The sequence below is a fragment of the Archocentrus centrarchus genome, chromosome 7, assembly GCF_007364275.1.
Source record: "Archocentrus centrarchus isolate MPI-CPG fArcCen1 chromosome 7, fArcCen1, whole genome shotgun sequence".
In the NCBI taxonomy this organism is placed as follows: Eukaryota; Metazoa; Chordata; class Actinopteri; order Cichliformes; family Cichlidae; genus Archocentrus; species Archocentrus centrarchus.
Genome location: NC_044352.1, coordinates 24816279 through 24842706, shown reverse-complemented (window position 1 = coordinate 24842706; position 26428 = coordinate 24816279). Strand labels below are relative to the sequence as shown.

At 40.1% G+C, this 26428-nt stretch overlaps 1 protein-coding gene across 4 annotated transcripts in view; it reads right to left on the bottom strand.

Moving 5' to 3' along the window:
* Positions 1 to 26428, bottom strand: part of ubr4 (ubiquitin protein ligase E3 component n-recognin 4) — a 52531-nt gene that overhangs the window by 8556 nt on the left and 17547 nt on the right. For 2 of the 4 annotated variants that reach the window (XM_030734750.1, XM_030734752.1), the window contains 60 exons: positions 26187 to 26416; positions 25159 to 25277; positions 24956 to 25053; positions 24687 to 24844; positions 24401 to 24607; positions 24060 to 24161; positions 23878 to 23978; positions 23366 to 23753; positions 22670 to 22733; positions 22006 to 22197; positions 21769 to 21839; positions 21085 to 21232; positions 19587 to 19820; positions 19301 to 19471; positions 18981 to 19163; positions 18537 to 18695; positions 18230 to 18382; positions 17851 to 18078; positions 17483 to 17640; positions 17213 to 17387; positions 16821 to 17022; positions 16329 to 16492; positions 15704 to 15920; positions 15309 to 15525; positions 14626 to 14658; positions 14299 to 14362; positions 14051 to 14185; positions 13766 to 13940; positions 13467 to 13598; positions 13154 to 13275; positions 12729 to 12840; positions 12214 to 12344; positions 11614 to 11791; positions 11264 to 11368; positions 10710 to 10847; positions 10165 to 10333; positions 9693 to 9897; positions 9491 to 9604; positions 9030 to 9239; positions 8786 to 8935; positions 8420 to 8647; positions 8105 to 8183; positions 7758 to 7997; positions 7437 to 7605; positions 7109 to 7253; positions 6725 to 6810; positions 6542 to 6629; positions 6056 to 6249; positions 5668 to 5907; positions 5437 to 5575; positions 5109 to 5234; positions 4725 to 4853; positions 4274 to 4623; positions 3917 to 4007; positions 3670 to 3754; positions 3153 to 3280; positions 2359 to 2488; positions 781 to 941; positions 565 to 674; positions 61 to 202 (listed from right to left, as the gene is read on the bottom strand). In XM_030734750.1, the coding sequence (XP_030590610.1) occupies positions 61 to 202; positions 565 to 674; positions 781 to 941; positions 2359 to 2488; positions 3153 to 3280; positions 3670 to 3754; positions 3917 to 4007; positions 4274 to 4623; positions 4725 to 4853; positions 5109 to 5234; positions 5437 to 5575; positions 5668 to 5907; positions 6056 to 6249; positions 6542 to 6629; positions 6725 to 6810; positions 7109 to 7253; positions 7437 to 7605; positions 7758 to 7997; positions 8105 to 8183; positions 8420 to 8647; positions 8786 to 8935; positions 9030 to 9239; positions 9491 to 9604; positions 9693 to 9897; positions 10165 to 10333; positions 10710 to 10847; positions 11264 to 11368; positions 11614 to 11791; positions 12214 to 12344; positions 12729 to 12840; positions 13154 to 13275; positions 13467 to 13598; positions 13766 to 13940; positions 14051 to 14185; positions 14299 to 14362; positions 14626 to 14658; positions 15309 to 15525; positions 15704 to 15920; positions 16329 to 16492; positions 16821 to 17022; positions 17213 to 17387; positions 17483 to 17640; positions 17851 to 18078; positions 18230 to 18382; positions 18537 to 18695; positions 18981 to 19163; positions 19301 to 19471; positions 19587 to 19820; positions 21085 to 21232; positions 21769 to 21839; positions 22006 to 22197; positions 22670 to 22733; positions 23366 to 23753; positions 23878 to 23978; positions 24060 to 24161; positions 24401 to 24607; positions 24687 to 24844; positions 24956 to 25053; positions 25159 to 25277; positions 26187 to 26416 (9372 nt within the window). The remainder of the gene's footprint in view (positions 1 to 60; positions 203 to 564; positions 675 to 780; positions 942 to 2358; positions 2489 to 3152; positions 3281 to 3669; positions 3755 to 3916; positions 4008 to 4273; positions 4624 to 4724; positions 4854 to 5108; positions 5235 to 5436; positions 5576 to 5667; positions 5908 to 6055; positions 6250 to 6541; positions 6630 to 6724; positions 6811 to 7108; positions 7254 to 7436; positions 7606 to 7757; positions 7998 to 8104; positions 8184 to 8419; positions 8648 to 8785; positions 8936 to 9029; positions 9240 to 9490; positions 9605 to 9692; positions 9898 to 10164; positions 10334 to 10709; positions 10848 to 11263; positions 11369 to 11613; positions 11792 to 12213; positions 12345 to 12728; positions 12841 to 13153; positions 13276 to 13466; positions 13599 to 13765; positions 13941 to 14050; positions 14186 to 14298; positions 14363 to 14625; positions 14659 to 15308; positions 15526 to 15703; positions 15921 to 16328; positions 16493 to 16820; positions 17023 to 17212; positions 17388 to 17482; positions 17641 to 17850; positions 18079 to 18229; positions 18383 to 18536; positions 18696 to 18980; positions 19164 to 19300; positions 19472 to 19586; positions 19821 to 21084; positions 21233 to 21768; positions 21840 to 22005; positions 22198 to 22669; positions 22734 to 23365; positions 23754 to 23877; positions 23979 to 24059; positions 24162 to 24400; positions 24608 to 24686; positions 24845 to 24955; positions 25054 to 25158; positions 25278 to 26186; positions 26417 to 26428) is intronic. The other 2 variants (XM_030734753.1, XM_030734751.1) reach the window with 1 other exon arrangement.

Sequence of the window (26428 nt, the reverse complement as noted above, 5' to 3'; positions counted from 1 at the left end):
CAATGTTTTATCTTGCTATAAAATAACATTCTTTGAACTTGAACCTCTTTGAACTAATACCTTGGTGATCAAGTTGCCAATGTAGGGCAGGACTCCCCGGGCAGCCAGGTAAATCTTCCAGTGTGTTGGCTTGATCAGCTTCTGGTACAGACCCAGATACTCCACCGCACATTCTCCAGCAACACTCAGCTCATCCAGGTAACTTACAGAAAGACAAAAACAAGTTTTCAGATTTTTATCCTTTTGCTTGAGATACTTATTGACCCTCAATAAAACCAACAAACAGGTGATCTCAGTGACAATTTTTTTTCCAATTATTTCTGAGAACTTTCATTCTTCTTTAATACTAAAGTGATAAAATATTGAAAAACAATATTGTTTTATTACCCGAAATCTGTTTTTATCGAAGTATGAAATAGCTACTTCTCTCTAATTACTTGTGCTATTATATTGGCCAGTATATTCAAATTTGTTGGCTTTATTAACCTAATTAATGTATAGAAAATTTATAATGGAGCATGTGATTATTTATTAGACTTGCAGGTGTTCAGCTGAGACTCATACCTTGTGAGCAGGTCCAGGACCTGTTGCTTACGGCTGGGGATGGTGGTAAGTGCCTCCACAATAGTGCAAGCTGCCTGTCTTGCAGCCTGGGTGGCAGGTGTGAAAAGAACCTGCAAAAAGTAAAGCTTAAGTGAGCACATTTTAGGAAGCTGCATTAACTGGTCTGTGAAACAACACAAACAACACTGTAGTTATTACATTATTTTATATGTTTACCTGTCGCAGCCAGTTGTTGTGGCTCAGTTTAAGCAGGCGTGGGAAAAGGCCTTCTCCTTTTCTGGACCTCATGAACTGCTTCCACTTCCATACATACTTCTCAAGCAGATACTGTTTCCGCAACTCAGCCTTCCCCTGAGGCTTTGACACTGTTTCTTGACCTGTGATAGTTTGGGGGGGGGGGGGGGGGGCAGTGAAGAGTTTATCAAGGGTTATTTTATATATATATATATATATAGAGACAGAGAGAGAGAGAGAGAGAGACAGAGAGAGAGAGATAGAGAGAGAGGCTGGGACTCGATTAAAAAAAAATTAATCTAATTAATTAGAAGCTTTGTACTTAATTAATCGCATTCAGTATTTAACATGAGAAATATTAATTTAAGTTTGGTTGATGAATGAATCAATATACATAAGCTTACACTTCAAAATCTTGTTTATTTTCCCACCAGTCCACTACACAGACCAACGAAGGGTGGAAGTGCTCCTGTGATGAGCAAACTCAGCATTTTTTTTTTGTACTTCCACCTGGAAGTTTCATGTATTTAAATTTCCCATCCACCAGCGTAGTCTCTTCCGTCATCTCCATAGCTCTGTCCAAAATCAGGGGCGGCATCCTTCGAAGGACCCAGCCCACGAAGACCGCAAAGGCCGGTGAGTGAGCGTCTGTGAAATTGGACGGTCTAACCTTCATATCAGCATCACCTGCCCTCACCTGAGCGTAGCTCATGTCGCCTAGCAACCGTCACAGTGCGAAGCACAGCTGTGGAAAGGCAGCTGGTTAAACGGAGAATGAACTTTTGCTCCTTTTTGTGGTTTGATTTTAAATCTAATTCAAATAAGCTGTTAAAACAAGCATGACATATTTCAACATCAAGGAATGCAGCTGAGCGAATGATTAATTTCCAACCAGGGGCGGGCTGGGGTTAAAATTCAGCCTGGGAGCTTGGTTTGGAGAGGCAAACAGACAAACCATAATTTTAAGACAAAAGAACTTTATTTGCAGGTGCGCACTGCACCTGTGGCCACGAGAGCTGCAGCAGCTAGCGCTGCTGTGCTTAATTGGGTAATAAAAAAAATTAAACAAAAATTCTGATCACTGGCCATTCAGGAAACCTTCTGAACCTCCCGATGGCCACCACGCCCCTGTCTGAATGAGTTATATCTGTGTTTAACTTCCACTCAGCGGCGAAAACCAGCGGGAGGTTGAAAATCGTATGCCGGCAGTCGGGCATTCTCTCCGGCTAAAGCGAACCTGGATAGCCGGTCAGCTGACAGCTAGCAAGGCCAGCTGCTGGTAGAGCAGCGGCAACGGACAGCTCCGAAAACGGCGGCGCACTTTTTGCAAATAAGCGATATGAATTTGGACACAGCTCATCACGCTTATCACATTGTGCGTCGATATAATCTGTATGCCTGGACTCCTGCAGTGAGAAACGTTCCATGGTGCAAAGTGCGATTAAAATGCGTTAAATTTTTTAATTAGTTATTTTCCCCATAATTAATTAATCGTAATTAATGCGTTAAAGTCCCACCCCTAATATATATATAAAACATTTGTTCAGACTTCGTACTTACATCTTGCTGGAAGACACTTTTTCCAAGCCTCATAAGATGCTTTGGGGTCCTTTTTGAGCCAGAGTTGGGCCTGGGCATGGATTTCATTACTGTAGGGCCTGACAGTTGTCAGAGACTCAATAGCAGCATCCTTTAAACAGAAGAAAACACACACGGCTTTGTCAGCTGATACGATACAATCAAGTGGTAACGGACACAATACACAGACCCTTAAATTTATAGGTTTCAAACAAGCAGCAAAAAACAAATGGCTGCTAGACACTTTCCCCAATAATTCTCTCTTAAATTGATTGATTAAGGATTTATCTTTTCATGTCCACTGATAGCTGTGACTGAACACACTGAACACAAAATAGTGATTTTTATCCAGACACCCAGCTCTACCGTATTTGGGGTTGAGTACTTACACAACAAGACCATCACAGAACTGTTACCAAAATATTTAGCGAGTATAATGTTTACCAACATTACTATGGGTTGGTATTGCTTTCATCTTATGAGTCACCTAAAGTATCAGTTTTTTTTTTTTTGGACTACTTTGGTAAGGGTTTGTATCTATAGACAGATTTTCTCAAACGTAACAGTAATTCATTAAATAAAACTGTTTCAAATGACGGCCTTCTACACACACACAACATCACAAATTATGCTTTGGTTTTTCTGTTTTTGGTGTGAAAGGTTTTTAAACCTACCCTTAGATACTTAAGCAGCACCACTGCCACCTAAAACTTTCTGAAGTTGGATGAAAACCAAGTCTGAGCAATGGCTGAATTGCAGTTTTCTGTAATTTTTACCTTGTTTTTCTTGCTAGTGGGAGCAGGGGGCTTAATCAGCTTTTGCAGGATTCTCAGGCACATCAGTGTGATGTTTTCCACCACTACAGGCGTCTTTATATTCACAGACATGAGGAACAGACTGAGTGCTACAAATGGAAAAAAGAAAAATGTACAACACTATTAGTCAAAGACCCGTAACTGCTTTAATTCAACATCATCATTTACAAAATAATATTAGGTTGAAAAATATAACGAGATAGTTGCAGGTGCGACATTAGATAATCTGGATCAAGACAGACAGTTGTCAGACCAAAAACATTTGCCCTTCCTACTTTCTGTTTTAAGCAACAAGATGTTGCAGTAAAAATCTATCCACCTGGGTGTCCCTTACCAACACAAAAGCAGAAATGTATAGGATGTATTGCACTGATGCATGTTTTAATGAGCTCAATGTTTCAGACATAAAATTATCCCTATAGATGCTTAAACAAGGCACGATTTTTAAAAATATACAAAACATACTATTAAGGCTTACCACAACGCAACCGTAACTCCCAGCATCCACCCTCTTTTGAAATTGAGTCCGTCAGCAGCAGCATTTCATACTGCAAATTACTAACCTGGTGGGGAAAAAAGCCAGTGTGTTTATTTTAAAATCCAATTTCTTCATAGTTAAACTGGCAAATCAAATGACTCTGCAAAAAAACAAACAAACAAACACAAAAACATGTTTCTTAGGCTTCATTTAGTCAGCTTCCAGTAAGACATGTAAGAAAACATACCAGATCAGGATTGGCCCAGTGACCTTTGAGGGCAGCTGACACCTTGGCAATGATCAGATCGTTCATCTGCTGAGTGGCTTCTGGGTGATCTCTGAAACAACAAAACAAAACAAAAAAGCAGAATGTAAGGAAACAAGAGAGCAAACAATAACTGATCATCATTTAACTGTCTATCTACACAGAGTTAAAAAGCAAAATGTTTTGTTTTCAGTGTTACTATTGCAAGTTGTTGGAAAGACATCAGTGCTTATACGTGGGGCTGGCAGTGCAGAGTCATTTTTATTTATTGATTTTTTTAGCCAATAAGGCTAAGATGTGTTTACTTCAGTGCAAGAAATGTGTGAAGGAAGGATATACCTAGTGAGGAGACAGACCAGCTGGCGCACCTCCTCCCTCATGGCTGCCGTACCACGCCGCAAGTTATACTCAAACAGCTCACGGATGAGACCTTGAAGGACTAGGATCTGCCGAAGGGCTGGATTAGTGGCGAGTGCGCGGAGCAGTGTGATGCAGTGACCTGTAACAGCTGACGCACAGCCGTAACACTTGGTTGAGGATGTGTGGCCGCAGCCCAGTACAGACAGGGCGCGGTACTGACTGGCGGTGAAGGTGGGCTGGTGGCTACTGCTACTCCGAGATGACTTGGTGGCAGCCTCTCTCTGTTGCAGATCATACTCCAAGAGCTCTTTACGGGATGCAAGCACTTTCTGTAAACAAAGAAGAAAAGGGACAATTATATGTGAGTGGGGAGAAGACGAAAAAAAAAGGGTAGCGTTACAAGGAAAATTAACCATTTTTCCTCTCTAACCTGTATAATCTTGGAGAGTTCATCAAATGATGTCTTGCAGTCTCCACTGTATTCCTGAGCCAGCTGCTGAATGTATCTGTTCACATTAGCAGAGGATGTACCAAGTCCTGCTCCTGCTCCAGTGTCATCCTGAGTGTAACGAAGGCAAGAGAAAATACTGTCAGATAAAACTGTAGATATAGCCCTAAAATAGAGATTTAAGAAAAACAAATGATCTTTGCAGCATGTGTAGAATGCATTAGCACAAAGTGTGCATATATAGGTCAACAACAAAAGTGATCTTAGAGGCCATCTTTGAATCAGCCATGCATCCACTTGGCATTCAACATTCAATATTCCACTTTAAAAAGAAAAGTACTCTTCAGGTCCCTTTTTTTAACTTACCTGGGGCTTCTCTGGTGCTGCCTCATTGACTTTAGACAAGAGGCTCTCCAACTGAGGCCGGTGACCCATCAGCTGGTGGTAGACTCGGTCAGCTTTGTCCAGCAGGGTGTTAATGTTGGTCACAGCCTTAAAGAAGCAGCAGATTAAAAGATACAGAGTGAAGTTCGAGGCAGAGTTGCAGACTCAAAGATTTGAGGGAAATTATGTCACATTTCTTTTCCTTTGCAACAAAAAAAAAAAAAAAAGTATTTTGTAGGCTGATTTTTAGGAAGCCCATTTTTGACCAATTTCTTTAATCTCTTCTCTTACTTTAGAATAGGCTTTTTACCTTTTTCCTGTCTTCCTCATTTTCAATAGGATCCACAGCACAGCATGGTTTAGCATACAGCATGAAGTCAAATCGGGCATATTTGCAGAAACCACAGGCATTGCAGAGGAAGGGGTCTTTTTCATCATAGTTAATAGACCTAAAAAGTAGTGATCACCAAGTAAAAATCCAATCAACCTAAAAATGTCTCCAATTATCCTTTAAGAAATGCAGAGGAAACCTGATGCTCACCTGCACTTGTGGCACTGATACACATTCTCACCACAGTTGCCACACACACCGGGGTTGGCTGGCACAGAAGCACTGCAGCGTGGACACTGCAGGGTCTCAGTGGAAGCCTGGTAGTTCTCGTAAAAATCGGAAAACTCAATCATCAAGTTGGAAGCGACGATGGGTAAGGGAAGGTCGATCTTCACTTCTGTTTGTCCCGGGGTGAGCTGAACTTTCTTGGCTTTGTGCCAACGAGCAGGCCTAAAAATTACAGTTAATAAATTCCATTTCATGCTGCACAATGAATGAAAATTAAACTTGCAAGGTGTTACTTTGCACCTTAAAATTTTAATATTATATATTATAAACACTAAAAGCAAGAAAGAACAGCAGCTCTTTGCTGACATACTTATTCTTTAGCTCCACGATTGCCTGTACAGTCCTGTTGTTGTAGTAGAGATTGATGGTGCGGACCATTTTGGTGCGTTTGAGGTCACCAATCTTCACCGTGACTTTGCTGATGGTGTGGCTACCAATGAGCTTGACAACTTGCTGTGTGGTTGTATAGCGGGTGTCCACTTTGATGGATGACAGTTTGATATTCTGGTAGATGAAAATAAAAGACATTAAACAAAAATGGTCACAGTTTATACCAATAGAGTCCAAGTTTAGAGGATCTTTCTGTCCCCATAAATGTAATTTTTTATCATGGTTTAGATAACAAGATGTGTTACACAATTAAGAATAAAAAAAAATTTGAAAAACTATCCACATCCCACCCCTCTCCTCTCTGAAATTTCAAATAATTTACAGGTATGTAAAAACTTATTAGCTAGACTGCCTGTGTACTTTTTAGAAGAGACAGTGTCCACTCAGTGAGGAGGTTTTCACTCACAGAAAAGGGAACTTCTGGATTGTTGCACACCAAGCAAGGGTCACTCTCCAGATAAAAGCCATCAAACTCCACTAAACCAGAGAGTGTGCTGCAGGAAAACCACATGTTATTTTATGTAGATGATGTCCAACAATTGAAATTGCATTCTTATTGTTATAAAATTGAATGTTTCTATTAACATACTTGTAGATATTGGAGTTTGGGTGATTTGTCAGGATGTGGTTCTGTGCCCTCAGGATTTCCACAGCCTTCTGGGAATACTCTTTCAGCTGGAACCAAAAGAAAAAAGAAAAAGAGAAAAAAAAAAAAAAATTCATCATCTACCATAATCATGGTGGTGTCTATGTTGTGCAGAGAGATGAGAAGGCCCAGGCAATCAGGATATGAACCCTCGTGCAACACATTAAGGACAAAATCGAACCTTTGAATCGCCTTTTAATTGGAAATACTGAATTAGTCCTTTGTGAAATTATACAAAAGACAGTCTAACTAGCAGACTACCATTTGTTCAACTACTTGAATATTAAATGCAGACAAAGATTTAAAAAAAACAAAAAAAAAACAGACCTTTTTCTCTGTTTGAGGGGTTTTAAGTGAGAAGTATCCAAGTAGGTCGACAAACTGGGCAGCTTTACGGCCATATGCAGGGAGCTCCGGCCAGATGGCCCATGTCAGTTCGAGCAGCAGCTCCTGCTGAGATTTGCTAGAGTTCCTGCAGAAATACATGTTACAAAACTATCAGGTTATGGCGTCATCACTAGTCATCCATGAAATTAAATGCATTTAATTTTATGGATGATAAAGCTTTTATATTTTTATATTATTAAACGGTCTAATTTTAAGACTTGCATGTGACAAAACTACCCTATGTACTAGGTATATGTTTCAACAATACCTGTAGATATGCAGTGCCAAGCAGTGGGCTTGCCAGCGCACAGCAGATGAGTTTGATTCAAGCAGGAAACAGCGTAGGAACTGAATGAGGGTCTCCTTGTCTGCAAATTTGTTAAGCTGACTGACCAGAGCCATACAAAGCTGATCCTCCTGGCTGCCAACACCATCTCCTGTGGTAAGGCAACAAGATGCAGCTCATTCAGGACATTACACCACATTTATATCCTGTTCAGGTTCAAAGGAGGGCTGGAGCCCATCTCAGTATTCAATATGTGCTTGTAAACAAGCACAATTACTAAGGTCATCTGTTTTATTTTCTCTCCATCTTTTTCTTTCTCTTTGTCTTCTTTTTTGCTCTTTTTACTAGAGGACTTGCTCTGAGAGGACTGAGAAGCTCCTGTCTGTCCAGCACTACCAGACCCTCCACCTGAGAATGAGGATGAGGTGGAGGAGTTGGCCAGCACCTTGCTGCCACACAGTGCACAGGAGAGGAGTTGCAGTAGAACTGGGGAAACGCCCTCATCCACTAGAAAACTGACCTGGAGCAAGAAGTACAACACGGCTGTACAGCAAAAAGAATGAAAGAAAAGAAAGGACACAGAGACACAAACAGTCAAAACTCAAATAAAACATCTGTTTGCTTTCAAAACATGACCTCAAACAACTTACAGTCATCCTTCATACAGAATTTCTGCCAGTTAATTGTCCTTTGAGTGGCAATTTCAGCACAAGCTTTCAGGTGTTCCATCTGCAAAAAAGTAAAGCAATTTACAGCAAATAAATAAAATTTAGGAAAAATATAAAACAGAAAGCAAACTCTTGTGGAATACATAAAACCAATAAACTCAACAAAGCACTGTAGCTTATGATGACAAAAAAACAAAACAAGTATGAAGTAAACCTGTTTTATACAGAATAGATTAACAGATCAAGAAATCTGTGAGTAAGGCATGATGATGCAATCATTGTCTTGTCGTCACCCACCAGACTGATGAGCGTGTCATACTGCAGCGCTGAGCCAGATGAGGCAGTGACAACACCAGCCCGGAGGAAGATGCCCTGTTCCTCTAGAAGCTTTTTGATACTACGCACATGGGAGTCAAGAGTGTGCAGGTCTCGTAGCTGACGATATTTTTCCTTTGAGCCGCAGATAAACAGCAACAGTTTTCTGACTTGCCTCCTCACAAATGGCGTCTGTTGGATCATGAGATACTGGGAAAAGAAAGAAAAAAAAAAAAAAAGGAGAGCAATTGAAAGAACTGACTCCTGCTTTTTGGAAGGACAGATATTGAAAAGGCAAAAAGAAAGAAAGAAAAAAAAAGGACAAAAATGACAAATGCAATGATTTACTTCAGACAAATAGTAGAACCAGGAATGGTCAAACACTGGAGGTGGGATACGTGGGTTGGCATCAGCAATTTTCTTTATCTGATATGGCAGCCGAAGCACCATTTCAGTCAACAACTGGGAGTACGCTTCAAACACATCAGCAGCATGTCCCTGATTGCAGAAACAACACATTGAGTTCATGTTAATATTTAACAGACATATGATCTTTTAAATTTTTAAAGGTTAAAATTTTCTTATGTGATACCTTGACATATTGGCGCAGGAAGAAGGGACTCATGTCAGGGGGAGAGGAGGCTGTGTGTGTGCGGAGGAGCTGGCTGGCAGTCACTGGCTCTTCTTCACCCTGTTGGCTCTTCCAAAACTCCAGGAGTGACTTGAGTACTTGGAGACAGTAGTCAACAGCCCCCAGGCTGAGCAAGGCAGTTGCCGTAGCATTGGAAATCAGGGAGGATGACTAGAAGACAGAAATGAGGAAAGCAGCAGGTGTTAAAATTCATGATCTACAAAGTGTATTAAGTTTAACGCATAGCCACGAAACTCTGTATGCGTCATGCTACATATTTTGTTATGCAGATTACTACATTTGAGCAAAAATCAGCTGTGATGAATGACTGTATTTATCTATTGATTCTGAGCAGCTCTTGGGAAAGCTGCATCTGCAACCGTCCGGTTCCACATTACACTAAGATAATAAGGAGATTGTACCTCAGAGGAAGATTTGGAGCCAGACTTGGTTCGAGACATGAAGACACTGAGCAGCCTCATGATGACCAAGTGAACTTCATTTATGGGGCTACGGTCATTCTTCTTAGAAACGTCCTGCAGAGAGATAACACTGATTCAGTAAAATGAAAAACAAAAATACTGAGCCTGATGGAAAACGAGGAAAGAAAGGAACAGCAGTTACCTTCTTGTGGATACCAAGTTCAGCAATGAGCTGTGCAAGCAGGTCATCCAAAGCACCTTTATCCTTTTCATCCTCACCATCAAGGTCAGAGGTCAACATGAGGATAACTTGCATGTAAGGGATGGCTTGGACTCCACCTACATTGTGGAGCTGAGAAAGGTGCTGGAGCAAACGTTCCAGTAGCATAAGACGAACCATGTGCAACCTAATGAAAAAAAAATAGTGACCTTTTAATTTTTTTTTTTACTGATCACACTATTGAGTTTAATACACAATTTTTCATGACAAAAAGTTACTTCAAAAGTAAAGTAAAGTGCTTATGTGTCTCTTATGGTCATGTTGGTATCTATGGATGGTATAAATGAGTAAAATCTCAAAGCACTTCACATGGCAGATGTTTACCATCACTGGAGCCTTAACTTGAACTGAACTTCCTAGTTAACCTAAAATCTGCCAAATTCATGAGTCTGACCTGTTGCTTGTGTGAATGTCTCCTTCAGTCTCTCCTTCTCCTTCAGACCCTTCACCTTCCTGTTGGGCTGTGGTGGTACTAATGGCGCCAGTGCTGGAACTGACACTGCCTGGACCAGCTGGATGGCCCTCCACTGTTGTGTCTCCATATGCACTGCTGCGACCTGACACTGTACAAATGCATGAATGAAAGCAACTAAGCCAGATGGAAACATGGTAATGTAAAACAAGGATGGATTAGGTTTTATTTTAAACTGAAGAGTCATGTGTGCCCCTCAGGAGTTTAAAGCGCAACAAAATGGGGGTATGGGTAAAGGGATAGGATAGGATAGATGACACACTTTGGAAACTAAGAACTACCGTCCTCAGAAGGTTGTTAGGGATTAGAGAACATGAATGTCTAAAGGAGTTTGAAGTCTAATGCTTATTTAAAGGGCTGTAAATGCATATACAGTTCCTACATATTTTAGATACTGCCGCTAATTCGGGGCATGCATACATAAGGTTTTCAATATTAAACTGGCCTGTTTTACTCAAATCACCCACCACTGTGCTCCCCTGCTACAGAGTCGATAGCAGAACCTCCACTCTCTGAGCCCACGCTGCCGCCGTGCTCAGCTGGGGAGGTCCGCAATGTGGAACCATCAGTAGCAGCTGTGCTGCCCTCATCATCTGATGCCGGGGCTGAAATCATAGCAATAGCTGTAACAGTAAATACACCGCGGTCATCTGGCCAGGATACATGATCTTGGTTTATAGTTGAGTACTAAACGCAAAGAGCATGCTGTACAATTAAAATATATAAAAAAAATAAAATAAAATAAAAAAAAAAGCTGCTGAACCTATTGTGGCCAGTGTAGCATTAAATTTCAGGGGTTGATTCGAAATCGGCCACCTTACAGATAGGAGCAGTACGACTACATGCTGTACCACTGATGAGCTTATGAGTTTCAAGATAGGCTATCATTAACTTTATTTTTACATTAAAAAAAGTTATTTTATTTTGAACCTTTTAAAAACAAATTAGTTTAATTTACTTGCAAGAGTGGCTGTGCAAGTATAAAGTAGCTTCCGGCTGATCGTGAAGATGGTCTTATTACCTGACGCAGTGGTGTCTGACAGGGTGCCAGCATCAAGTGAAGAGGAGCTCGGGGCCTGGCCAGAGAGGCCGAGACTCTGAAGCCCAAGAGCACTGCTGCTACTGCCTAAAAAGGTCAAAAAGGTGTTTTATAGCACTGACAGCTAAAAAACACAAACCAAACCAAAAAAAAAACCAACCCCTCAAAACAGTCATGTATAAGAAAAATGGAGATGTTCTAGGAATTTCAAGGTTTAAACAAATTTAGAATAGTTTCAGCATACATGAGGAAGACTAATGTTGAGTGGGACTAGTAGGAAGTCACACTAGTCACAGAATTATTGCTTTATTTTATATCTTCTGGCAACTTACCCTGTTGATCCTGCTGCAGGCTGAGAGCAATTGCTAACTCTACCATGGTTTCATCATCTGCATCAGGAGGTATGTCAAGCATGGGGGGAAAACCTTCAGCTCCAGCAAGCAGAGCCTCGAGTGGAGATGGATTTCCATTGTTGACATTCTCTGCTGTCTCCAGGACCATAGACTCTGACTATGAAGCACAAAAAAAGGTGAGTTTTTTCAATTGCTCAACACACAACATGTATTTTATTCAAAACTAAGATTTAAATTTGAAGATAAAGTCATACCAACTTAAGAACAAAAGGCATACTATCAGTGGCTTTTTTTGTGGTTTTGCAGTTTAGATTTATCGTCTCTATTAAGTGTGAGCTAAGCAAAACAATTTAGTCATAAAATAACACAACTGGTTTACATAATTTTCTGACACTGCTGGAGCTAGTCAGTTACTTTAAATATATCTTTGCCAAGTTACATTAAACTCTGAATCCAGATTAATTCAGAAACAGGGCCATCATTTACATTTTTGCAATGAATGTGTGAAACTCACAACAGTTTACTTCCACAGTCTAAACAATTCTAATACGGCCTAGAGATTACTTCTCTTTGCCTCACCACCATCTCAAAGTCGCCATGATCCACTTCATTTTGTTCTTGGCTCTCCTGTCGACCCTCTTCTCCACCAGTCAACACTGATGACTGCATTTTGTCATCTGCATCATCATCATCATCATCATCCTTGTCTCCTGATAAAGGAAATCAACCACAAGCATTTAGAGGATCCCTCAAGTCTTGTTAATATGATAACTAATGAGAAATTAAAACAAAGTTTCTTCCAAATATTCATGTACATCCATCTATCTCTCTTCCACTTATCCTTTTTCAGGCTCATAGGTGCCATAGGGCGAGAGGCATGGAAAGACAAACAACCATTCACACTCAGGCAATTTAGAATCGTCGGAGTACCCGAAGAAAACCCACACAGACATGTGGAAAATATGCAAACTCCACACAGAAAGGACTCGGCCAAGGTGGAGGCAGCAGTGCTATCCACCACACCACTGTGCTGCCCTTTTTGTACATCTAGTAGCATACAATTAATGCGCTGAATTAGGCTTGAGCAAACTTACCCATAGGTGTGTTGGACCGTGGGGGAGATGGAAGGGTCACATGACGTCGCTTGTTTCTTGGTCTAAGCACTCTGATCAGAGCCTGCTTGCAAGAAAAGCTGCCAGCAGTGTCCTGTAAATTGTTAAATACAGACTGGTTACCTCATGACTTGGGCCTTCAAGTACAGTGATCCATATAAGAGTTCATTCTGACTGTTAAGATTAGAATTTCAGCAAGCAATTGCCAAAATTTGTTAAATAAACATGCTGCCTATCTGTAAAAACAAGACTACTAATAAGGTAGATATTACAGTGTTAGTGGGGAAAAAAAAAACAACACTTAACAGCAATATTAAAATACTGCATGAGAAACAAGACAATTAGCGGTTTTAAGTCATGACCAATGGAAACATACAATAGGTGATCAATAAAACTATTATACTTACAGGGCACAGTAACATCTGCATGTAGATTTTTGAGGCTACATTGATGTAATCCAGCTCACATGTGCAGTATGCATGGATTATGTCTACCAAGGCATTTACTGTTGCTTCCACATGAGTTAGGCCTTAAATGGGGGAAAACAGGAGTCCTGTTGTCAATTACTTGTACAAAATGCAAACATAGTATACCGCTCAACAGCACAAACATATGCAAATTATTTACATAAAATTTAAGTGAGTCACATTAATCATCACGTACACATATTTAACAGTAAAGATACTTGAAAATATTAAGAAACCAAAGTCTGGCACTTACCGGGCAAGCAAGCCGGAGCAAGAAAGGCATTCTTTGGTTTTAGGGCATGGAGCTTCCAGAAATTAGTCATCAGCTGCCCAATAAAATTACTGTTTTCACCATCTGCATGCTTTTGCCCATCCTCTGTCATTTCTGAGTTAGGAAGAGAAAAACATCAGTGAGTCTGACACTTAAGTTATTAAGCTTCCAGGCTATGTCATGTTTTATATGGTACTTGCACAACCATATAAAACATTTAAACATAAATTACAGTTTCCTAGTCTTTGCCAACATTTTTCACCAGAAGAACAGCTTCTTACCAAAGTCATGGTGCAATGATTTTGTTTCTGTAAAGTGCACCAAGTTGTTGGGTCTCATGATTGCAATGGAGCGGGCAGTGATCACAAGTCTCTGGAAGACATCTGGGTCAAGCTCCCTCCCTTCACGGCAACAACTATTCAGACACTGCACGGCATTGCTTAGCAAGGACTGGTCCTGATGAGAGGAGGGAGACAGTGGTTCAAGTTGAGCATTCAGGCTTTTGGGTGCACATTTTTCAGAACATAATAGGCATAAATAATGCTATGAATTTGGCCTCTTTTCACCTTGTGGTTGTGGTAGGCAGTACGGCTGGTGTGCAGACTGGCAAGAAGTCCCTTGGTCTGCTGCTGAACCCCTACAGGTGTTGGCATCGACAGAAGTAAAGTTGCCAATTCCAGTGCTGCAGACTTGTTTTTCTCCTACAGAGTTAAGATGAATTAACAATGCATCCGAAACACAAGCACGCTGATTACTGGGATTCTTTTAAACATAGTTCTGCCTTTAAAAGGCAATAAAGTCTTCATGGGTTTACCTTTTCACTTGATGAACCTACTGCAAAGCAGCTTTCCAAAGCTTCAAGGGAGCTGACCACCAACCTGAAATTGAGAAAGAACATCAACTCTGCATCTCCTGTGGATTATTCTTTTAACAATCATACAGGAAAAAAGCACTATTACTCTGCTGCTACTCTAAATGCCAAACAAAACTGAATGCAAGAATAAATGTCAGAAGAAAAATGTTTCTGTTGCTGTTCAGGTGTGGAAATGGTGCATGGTATGTTCAGTTGCAGGCACAGACAAACAAGCTGGCACTCATGCACAAAACCATACAAACAAGCAGAGAAAGGGCAGTTACTAACCGGTCCAATGTTGATAAGGACTCAGTTTCACAACTTTTTATTGTAATTTTGGGAGCAAAAGAAAAAGAACAAAAATAAGTGTGAGGATCACGGAAAGAAACAAGTGGAATTAAATGATTCAGTTGAACAAAAGACACATGCAAGAAAAGATGATCACAAGAGCCATGCACTAAACACACTAAAGAGAGCTCACGGCTGCTGTTCAAATTTCAGGGTTGTGTCCAACATACTACACAGCTGTATTCAATATAACTTAAAAGTGCAGTATGAGTTAAAATAATTAAAAACACATCTATGGCAATTCGTGTAATCCACTTTGTCACAGTACCTATACATCCTGACACAGAAAAGTATGAGGAACTGTAGATAAAAATGTTTTGGCTACTCCAGCAAAATATTTAGCTGTCAAATCAATGGACTTTATCAAAAAACCGTTACAACAAAAAACGGACCCTGACAAATCTATCCAGTGGTTTTATATGAAGGTACTTCATGGATAGATGTCACAGTTTAACTGGTACATCAAAATCTAACTGTAGATGAAAGGTAGCTATGATAGATTAGAAAGTCAGTGGACTTTTATCAGCTCATTAAAAATGGTTTACTCAACCCTAGCAATTAAGAAGTGTAAATGCCAACAACTTGTGTTGACCTTTTCAGAACCCAAACTAAAAAGCCCATACCTCTCTAACACAGTCCCACTAGTTGTAGTTGGAGTGGCTATGTCTCCATCAGAGGTCCCATTCCCCTGGTTGAGGCTGGGACTGCAGACATTGTTAACTGAGGCAGAGGAGAAGTCTTCTGGTGGATCCTCAGGCCAGCCAAACTGCTCCTTCGTTTTTCCATAGATCTTGATTGAATCAAGCATGGTGACTCCAGCTGGGTCAACAGATGCTCCAACTTCATAAAAATGAACAACACAGTATATTACAAGATTTATCTAAACAGTCTGTGGCACATGATCATATCATATGAACAGGTCAGCTCACGTTTAAAAATGTACATTGGAATAATAATACAGGTAACAAGAAAGATCATCAAGTAGAAAAGTATAACAACTGCACACTCTTGATCTTACTAAATATGGATAGCTTCTTGTCAGCCTGCAGGGCCTCTTCTCTCGTAAAGGGGAAGTCAAACCAACGAGCTCTTGTCAGATTTATCTGCATGGTGCGGCCAAAGACTTCCACATAAGAGGGAGCCCTCTCAATGGCCTGGGTGCCGACCTGAACCCGCATGCCTGTCATCACCATTGAACTGTTGTTGTTTACTGCTTCTACAGTAAACCCTCCAGGCTAGGAGGAATGAGAAGAGAAATAAACAAAACATGATTGTTGATGTTTTACATATTTTTTTTGAGACTACAGCACAAAAACATGTTTAGAGTATTTTTTTGTTTGTTTGTTTTTTTAGTTAAAGCTTCCCTGTGAAAAGCAGGTTCACCTGTGTTTACATTGGATATATACTAATGAACTCATGTTAAATTGCAGAACTGTAGATGGGAAAAGACAGTGAAGTATCAGCAGAACTGATGCCAGATAACACATATATAAATATACAAGAGATTAAATTAAGTGAGACCACTAAGCTACATCATGGCAGTCAAATCAAGTTCTGCTGACAGTAGAAATAACTTCTGTAACAAGAGAAAAGTACAGCGATGTCTTGCACCATTTCTAACACACAAGTTAAAATGTTCCTACCTTTGTATTGGCCACATACATCCCCGTCGAGTTGAGCCTGTGTTTAATCTGCTGCCCATTGTAGACCTGCAGCAAGTCATTACCCCCAAACTCCACCTCTGTCAGCTGCTGGTTGTGTTCAAAGAAATCCACTGGGAAGGTCACCTGACTGGAAGTCCGAGTGGCTTAAAATAAAATCATTATAGTCAAATTAGAATTTGGGCACACAGTCTAACAGTAACAGCAAGGACTTTCTTGTAAACAGCTCCTCACATTTCTGGACTAGTTGCTTTCAGTTACTGTGTATACATCAGTTGGACTCCTGGCTAGATGAAGGACAACCCTAAGAAACAGGTCCTTTATGTATTTTTATAGATAAATGCTAATGAAAATAAGAGTGAATTATACTCAAAAATGGAAGAGAGGTTGTGGATAGGGGTCATCAGTCAAGTATGAGTAAACATTAAATGGACAGTTTAGCAATTACAAAACAAACACAATCCACAAACTCACTGGCGGCAGCAGCTTTGCGCTTGCGGACCGGCTTCATGATACTTATGCCACAGCTGGGCTGCAATGATGGCTGAAGCCAATATGAGGTGTTGTCCACATTTGCCATGTAGATTCGCAGGCTTCCATCCTCACAGAGAAGAATCATGGTAGTGCGCTGTTGCTCGTTACTGGCAGTGTGTCGGATAGCTACCATATCTTGAATCTGACAAAAAGAGACAAATTAATGTTAACCTTAGAAAACAGTTAAATTAATAAAACTCAGGAAACACTTTTCTGAGTAAACAAGACAACAGGAAAAGCTTTTTTATAAATATATATTATATATATATAAATAAAAATTATTGAGGCTCTATTTTCACAGTACCCTAACCAGTTTCATAAATAGTGTTTACCTTAGCTTTGGCTGGCAGAGTTTTAATCTCTTGAATGAGGAAGGTGTCAGGTTTGACCATGATAACCAGTGGTATTCCTGTTGTCTGCTGCACACAGCACACGAGGCCTGGATGGTTCATGACCTCAGACCACTGGCACAGTGCAGGTGACATTTTACTGCTGCCACCATTGGAGCTTTAAAAGAAAAGAAAAAAATTGTTTATCTTTATTGTTTTTTTCAAGTTTCTTCTACATTTTATAGTCTTTTACAGACTATTTTATAGTGTTACCCTTTGACATTGATGGGAAAGAGCCTCTGCACTTCAGTTGTGCTGCGGCTCACTGTGGCAGCAAATGACTTCCCCTGGCTGTAGCTGAAGAAAAGCATCTGAAGGACATGGGAGTAATAGACAGAAACACCACCGCCGGCTACTTGCCCGTTGCTATCCTGCATTCACAGATAGAGAATTTACCTCAAAACCACTTTCTTTGATTACGTTTCCAAGACATCCTGAACCCTGAATTAGGGTACTTTGTCCAGATCAACCAAATATTCCAAAAAGATGAAAAGGACTGTATAGTAAAAACATTGTAGGTCATTTAGAAAATACTCAAATATTTGGGATTTTTAAAACAACTCATTTCAAATCCCAGTTACCTTCAAGTCTTCATGGGTTATCTCCAAAACATTTGTGACATAAAAAGGGCCATGCTGAGCACTGCTTGATTCATCCATGACTTGGGTGTACATGTAACCTGCTGATGACATGATTGCAATAATGTTCTTCCCCTCTTCATTGAAAAGGAATGTAGCATCACGGATCTTGGAACTTGGGAGCAGGAAATAGTACATGGGACTCAGGGCATCCACTGACAAGTCATAGATCTGTTTTCCAAGGGGGACAAACGGAAAAAGGCAAATATTAAACTTTTTTCCCCCCATAGGGACAAAGCCCATGATTGTTTCCACAAAAAGAAACCACAAAAATGTAAATATTTTGCTTAAAGTACAAAATATGTCTTATGTTAATATACACCTTGACAAAGTCAGCAGTGATGATGGCAAGTTCAGTCTGTGAGCCTGGTAACCAGATAGCTTTGATGATGAAGTTCCCTGTGGCCAGTTGTGGATGCAACACCAGATGGTCAGACACAGAACCGGTGCTGCTGAAGGTTAGTACATGGCAGTCCTGGGAAAAGATGAATGAACAAAGAAAAGATAGTTAAATAATAAACTATAGCTAACTATAGCAACCATGTTATTTATATTTTACACACACACACACACACCCCTGTGTGGGGGAAAAAAACCCTTAATTTTATAAGCAGCAGCTTGTTTCTGACCTTAAGGCCACACACAGCCAGGTAATCTTCATTACAGGGGTTGCCTGTGAGACTAAGGACAGTGAAAGGGACTGGGGCAGAGGCCAAGCGGGTCAGTGTCAGCTTCCTTTTGCTTGAGTCAGCTTGTTTCAGGAGAGTCGACAGCTGAAGGACTGTTATCTGTCAGGTAGGAGAGAGAAAAAGTAGGGTTGAGGCATTTTAACAGTGAAGACACTCAATATTTCCTAAGCTAATTACAAGTTTGCATCTGAATGATATATGACATTACAAATTTAAAAAAGACCTTTTTGCTCCATTATCATTTTGCAGATTTTTTATTTTTTTTTAAAAAACATGGTGTGTTCTGTTTTACAGGCAAGTCTGAATCAATAGCACTGCATACAAGAAAAATTCTCTAGGGGAAATCGTTTAATTGGACAAAGAAAATCCAATTATTTAGCTTACCTTCCCTTTTTCATGGCTCACTGCCAGGTGCTGACGGCGCCCATGGGGTGAAGACAGAACACACATAGCAACACGGCGCAGGACATGTGCACTGATGAGCTGGCGTATAGTTTGCCCCTGGTCACCACTGTAGTTCATCCTCACATTCTCAAAAGCCCCCTCCTGGGAGCCAAGTGTGGGCACCTGAGGAAAAGAGTAGCAGTTAACACTGAAATGCAGCACCTAAAAAAAAAAAAATTCTATTTTTAAGTAAGTTTCAATAACTTGTCAAAGAATTAAGTTATTTATTTGAATAAGCTAAACTATTTAGGTCATGATACCATTAACTGATCTGTCATCTCCACAGTTTTGTCCTGAGTATGCAGTTCATTGAGGGCTTGCTGTGCCCGGCTGCTGCTTCCCACTGCTGACGCTTGCTGGAAGTTGGTCTGGATGGCTTCCATGAGAAACATAAGCATTTCCAGTATGGCAGCAGCAGTGGACGATCCCATCTACAGTGGAAAAAGAGGCAACAACATAAGTCACAACATCCTTCACATGTAAAGGAACTTGTAAAGGCTTTAAGAGACTACAGAAAGTTAAATAAATTAACATATTCTTTCTAACCACTTGTGCTAGTAGCTCTTCTTGGCAGCCTTCGATGCTCTTGCACACACTGCTCTTCTTAGGTCTGTCTTCATCACTGGATTTACCATCACAGATGGTGACCTTGCCTTTGTCTGATGGTGAGGCATTTTGATGGCGGATAGCACTCTCAGGCATACGCAGTTCACTCTGGAACGCTGAAGACTCTTTAAGAGTAGAGCCCATGCCACTGCTGGGACTGCGTTTGACCAAGGCCTGTGAATGATGTAACACGCAGTATGTAAGAAATAAGTGTGGGAAAAACAAAATTGATATTCACATGAATTTATACTTAAATGATTCTGTTATGTGAAACCACTGCCTCTGATGTAAAGCCATATTTCTGTTCAACTTCTTTACAATTAGGGTAATCTAAGTTTGTTTTCCATTCGCTAGCTCCTCCACAATGTGGAGTATATAATCAAAAGAATGATCAGAAAAATTGTGTGATAGGTGCATTTTATCAAAACTCCCAACAAGAGCAGAAAAAATTAAAATCAGATTTATAAGACTCTTGTTGTCAGTGAAATGATTAACTGGTACATGTCAATACCATATTCTTTCACTTTCTGCTCCTCTTACAGCATAGTACATGTTAACTGGTGTACAATGTGTACAATTGCAGAAGTGAAACAAATACATTTATAAAACAGTGAACCAAACTGTTATGAGCAAATGTTACCGCAACACTGACAAAAACATTACATTCACAAGCACAAAGAAAAAATGCTAAAGGCCTATTGTAAGTATTATGCAATAAACTAAAGGTAAGATGTAATTGATGGTTTGTTCATCATCACATGCATGTTAACAAAAAAGTTAAAGTCCGTGTAAAGTGGTAATAGAGATGGTTGTCACGCCAGAAAAACAATGTTATAAACCACCCAGGGAAATCTCTGCAGGCCAGTAAATATGGCCACATAAATAAAATTTACTGCACGCACAATTCTTGACACAGATTGAGCAGTTTCAGGGTGAAAATTAACCGAGCAACTTGAAGGCATTAGAAGGTTGTTGAGTGGGAGAAGCACTTATGCTAATGCACTCTAGTTTTTTAAAACAAAGTTAAAAGGATGGGTCAAACTAAGTGTGCCTCAGTGAGTCAGAGGGCCAACTAAAAAAAATAAATAAAAACCCTGAACAATAAAAAGATCAAAATTAAAAAAAAAAACAAAAAAATCCACCTACAGATGGTTTAAAGACTTCAGATCTTCAGCATGTATAATATTTACACAAAAAAATCTCTGAATTTTCTTTACACGGACTTTAAGATTAACTAGGGAAGCTGACCTGTTTAGTACACAAAAAGTTGAGGAGACATTACTAATATGATTTCTCTCATTTTCTGGCCAAATGTGTGGGCTAGCTATAACCCTGATCAAATGAAATGAGTGGATGGAGGTCAATGGGGGAATGACTTGCAAGCTAAAGTTACCGCTGTTGTTCTCTTCCCATGATGACCTGAGGTATTCGGTCTCACCTGGCAGCTGCCATCCTCTTTGGCACCGCAGTCACAGAAGAAAGAGCCATATTTGGCATAGGAGATCTCATGGTCTTTGTGACAGACCTTGGCGCACACTGTGCACACACCTACCCCATCCACCATCTTACAGGTGTGACAGTGGTACCTGTAGAATGAAAAGTAATAGGCAACACTATACAGGACTTCAGAGACAAAAGAATGACACTGTACTGCTATAAAATGTCTACATGGATGAAAAAAAATGTAACCATATTCTAGAGCTAACCAAAGAGATTATTTTCTAAAACATGAACTCAGCTCAAAGAAACTTTAAATATATTGATGCCTGGTTAGGTTTATACACCACAGACAGACACTCTAGCTGAATTAAGGCATTTGGGTGTTTTGGAAACTTCTTATAGTGAACTTCTATGCATTATTAAATATTCATGCAGAAAATATTTCAAGTTGCTAACACACTAATTTTTTCTTTTCAGTAAATGACATAACAAATGTACGTAATTTTGTTTTGCACCTTAACTAAGTTGAGTCATCCTGTTTTCACAGATTTTAACAACTGCCAACAACTAACCAAACTTGTACTGCATGACACATCACCACTACACTTGAAAAAAGGATTTATTTTGTACCAAAGAACCCATTCAAGATTAAAACAAAAATCACAATGAAATGTTTCTTTACCAGTGCTGGTTCATGAACTCCTTCTGAGTAATGGTGAAAGTGCAAAGTTTGTTGCAAAGTGAGTCTTCATCCTGTCAAACAGTGACACATGTTAAAATTGATTGCTCCACTAACTGAGCTAAAACCAAGTCTACAGAAAAAAGTCAACTACTTTATACATATCAGTCGTGTGTGTGTGTGCACAATTCATTTAGAAAATGCAGCCCCATGGATGGGAACAAAAGAATGACTTCTTACAGAGTCCTCTGCCTGGGAATCATCCTCCTCTACTACAAGTTCCTCCACCCAGTCTGAGTCCACTTCCATGGCCTTTTCCTCGCCCTCCATCAGCAGTGCTGAGTTGCCTTGACCACTGCTTTGACGCAAAGCATTCATCACATCAGCTAGATAGGAGATGATGTGGCACGAGCATTCGAGCATGCTGGCATGCTGAAAACAAAGAAGAGGTGAAAAACAGTTTATATTCACATATGTTAATTTCGCTGAACTGACAAAACAGGAGACACATGATGGACCATTTTTCAAAATGTAATTTATCACAGAAACACACTCTGCCATCTCAGTTTAATAAGGAATCATTATGACTGTCACTATCTTGGCTTTTTGAAACCTGATGTGCTGTATGAGAGGTGGACAGAGAACCTAAGGACAGTAATTATATGGTAGGAACTTCTTAATCAAATCACAATACTGTGATTCACACTTGATTTTAACCTTGAAGAGATTTTACACATTCTTAATATATATTATATATATTATATAAATAATATAAAATATATAGTAGGGTAGTTTTCCTCATAGCTTTCTATAGATTCTGACACCAATATAATTAGTGGCATACATAAAATCTCATTCTCTGGGAAATGTTGAAAATATGCTGTTAAGTGTGAGGGAAACCCACCTTTCCATGAGACAGGTTTGTGCTCACTTTTTCCACAACGTTCTTCTGTGTTAAATACTTTTTGCTGCAAAATAACAGGTAAGCTGTTAGGCCACACAAAATGCTATATTTAAATCTCTACCTTGATTTATACTCCTGCACTGAATCAATGGAGAGCTTACGCTCAAACATGTGTACAGCCAAAACGCTAGTTAAGGCTCAGGTTTCTATGATGCTGAGCTAAGTTTGTGTATTTGCAAGAGTGAGAGCTAATAAAAACAACAAAAAAAAAAAAAAATCTGAAATGTTACAAGTAGAAGACATTGTAACCAAATGAATCTACATGCGCATTGATAGTTATGAACACAGGATACAATTACACTACACTAAGATACAATTACACCCTATTATATGCTAAATTATGTTTCACACAAGTATCATATTCCTGCAAATAAACAAGCACGCTGATTTGCCTCAATTGTAACACATACTGATAGACTTCTGGAGAAGCGCACATAAGGCTACATCCTAGGATACTGTGTTGGGTACTTGGCTGTAGTCGCTGGATAGATTCATGGCAGAAGTATAAATCAAGCTTAAACTAAGCATTTTTTTCAAATGAATTTAGCCACAGCAACTATACAATTCCTTAATTTAGATTACATTAATGATGCGACTGAAACTTTGAACTCTGCATCTGTAAAATTACTTTCTTACCATCTAGTCAGCCAGTCTATAGCTGCCCTGTGCAGTTGGAGGTGGCCTGCACCCTGTCCCGCGCTGGCAAGTGTGGCCATGATCACCATGAGCTCAGGAAAGCCTGTTCCATCACCATTGGCCAGCATGTCTGTTGCCATGGGAATAAGCGTGCTGAGGAGCACAGTGCACACTCCTTCACCCACCTGGCTATTGTCACGCACAATATGAGTGGTTAGCAGCTGCAGAAGCTGTCGGTTTTCTTGCACAATTTCCAGTTGTTCTGAATCCTTTGGTGGGGCCGCAGTCATACGTGTCAGCCAGGACTGCAGACGAGAGGGCTCCACACAGGCCAGCTGGGCCAAAGAGCCACACAGGCCTAACAGGCTTGGGTTTGGACTCTTCTCCGCTGGGGATAACAGCATAATAATGAACTTATAGAGGGATCTACTGCAGCTTTAGCTTAAAGAGTTCAGAAAAGCTTAAAAATGACCAAACCTGAACCATACAGTTTTAAAGTAATACAGACTTACTGAGCTGGAAAAGCTTGGTGAAGAATTTCAGCACCCTGTTACAGAACTTGGCAGACAGGTTTTCATTGGCTGTTGCCATCATGATTTGGACAAGTTCACCACTGAAAAAGAGGACACACAAAATATGTGAGGTAACTGAATGAATGAGAAATAATCTAAACTGTTAGCAGCAGAGGCAATACCTGTATGAGAAGAATTCTTCCATTGCCTTTCGAACCTGACTGCTTTCAAGCTGTTTTTCGAGGTACTGAAGGCATTCCTCAAGGATTGACTCATCCAAACCACTAAATAAATACATAATGAAAGAAATAAGTTTTGAAGTGCATCCCACACTACAAAATAATAAACATGCAGGTTAGTTTATTTAAAAAAAAAAAAATTAAAAAAAAAAAAAAGGAAAAGGGAGGGGGCGGGGCGGGAACAAACCCCCAGTTTCACACCACAATTGTTTTGATTTAATTTAAATATTTAACTATATTGTACAATAAAGGTTAATGAATGAAACCCTTCACACTTGAAGTACCTGTTGGGGTCAGAGTGATTGGCAATGATGTTGTAACACCCAGTCACTAAACGCTCGTAGATGCGAGCCAGGAAGGCATCTGACTCTGATGGGCCGAGGATGCGCTCCAGTGAAGTGCTGCTGACCTCAGCTACACTCTCCGTGCTGCTCTCCAATAGGAGAGGCAGAAGGGTGCTCACAACCTGTGAGGGGTTCAGCTCCTCAGTACTGAAGAGACATAACAGACTTTTCATGAGTAAAACTTATGTATCCCATAGAATTTATCAACAGAAGGATTTGGACTTACACAATGAGATCTCCAATGAGGCGAACCAGTGAGAGAAGGATGTGTTTAAGAGAAGAGGCCAGAGGCAAGGACTGACAACTCAGTGTGCCCAGGTGAGCTGCTTGGATGGCACTGATGTAGCTCTCTGATGGAATGGTATCATTGGCAAATGCATTGCGCTGAGAACGAGAAGACACCAGACTACTGATTACTACTGAACTGTGACCAATCAGTTGCATTATGCAGTCCTGTACTCAGTTTAACAACTATAAGCAACTTTACTTACGTACCCATGAGCCAATGTTGGGAAATTCAGTGGTGTGGACACTGTTCCAAGTCTCACAAACTGTCTGGACAGCTGTTGGCAAGTTCTGCATAATACTATGACCTATGAAAATTTAGAAGTTAAGGTTAAAATACTGTAGGCAAATTATTAAAGTCACTGTACTGACTGTATTATTAAACAATATTTTTGAATATTTCATTTGGATACCAAGTATGTTGGCTTTGCATCGGGTGGAACCTATGGCCAGAACTGCAGCATAACCTTGGAGCTTGGCATCTGTTAGCTTGTTCTCCCCTTCCTCTGGGATGTTCATTAATAGGTAAGATCTGGTCAAGACAAGATAAGATAAAACTTTAATGATCCCACGACGGGGAAATTTGTGCATTACAGCAGCTCAGTGCAGAGAAGAAGGCAAGACAAGTTTGGTTCAACAATTAGATCAGGATAAGTAGTCAAAGGCTTACTGATGGAAAATGTTCTTTTACCAAGACATGAAGTGGGCTTTAAAGTATGCCACATTGCAAATCTAATTTAATAAATTTACAGAATAGTCAAAGTGTTAGGATTTATAAACATTACAAAAAAATGTTATTAAATATAAGCTGAAGACAATATTTAATGTTCTGAACCTGGTAGGTCAGTAATCAATTTTAAGCAAATTTGTGGCATTAATCATGCTTTGTAAAATATTTTTTCAAACAAATGTAAATTAAACCCAAGTAACCAAACTAGCTCGTCTGGATTCTGTCAATATTTTGAGTGTATCTGAAGGCCAATAGTTGGGTATGTGATTAAAAATAATAAACCAAAACATCCATCATGCATGTCAATCACATTATTTGTTACGTCCCAGTCTAGGGGTAAGGGGCGCAACACAAGGTTCGGAAAGGTGTCCCTGCCCCAGCCCCCCAAAACCACAAACTCAATATGCAAGGCCAAATCAGTTTTATTACCGCCTTCACTCATGTGTTGGATAATGGATGCCAAACAAGAAACAAACAAACAAACAAAAAACAAACAAACAAAAAAAAAAAAACTAGAAGCATAGGCTCCGGGGTGAGCCAAGGCCAAAACAACAAAACGGCTGAGAGAGGGACCTGCAGAGACCTCCCAGCCCCTTAAAGAGAACACAGATACAGTTGGCAAGAACAACAGACATATGGCCAGGGCCGTAACATTGTTGCATTCCAGTCTGCTAGATCTAACAACGCCTTATAAACATGTTGCCATCTCACCTTGTGAAAGCAGAGTAAACATTGGTGAGCTGTAAGGTTGCAGGCAGCAGATTCTTTGTGATCTCGGAGGACTTGTGGGTGTCAGCCTCAATGGTAACCTTGGACAAATGCTCATCTAAGGAAACCTGCACTTTAGAGATGACTGCATCCAGTGTATAAATGGCTTGTAAGGAGGGCAACTGATGAAGTGGAAGGATGGCGTGTGGGTCTACGCTTGAGAAGGTGGAAATCTGCAACAAAAA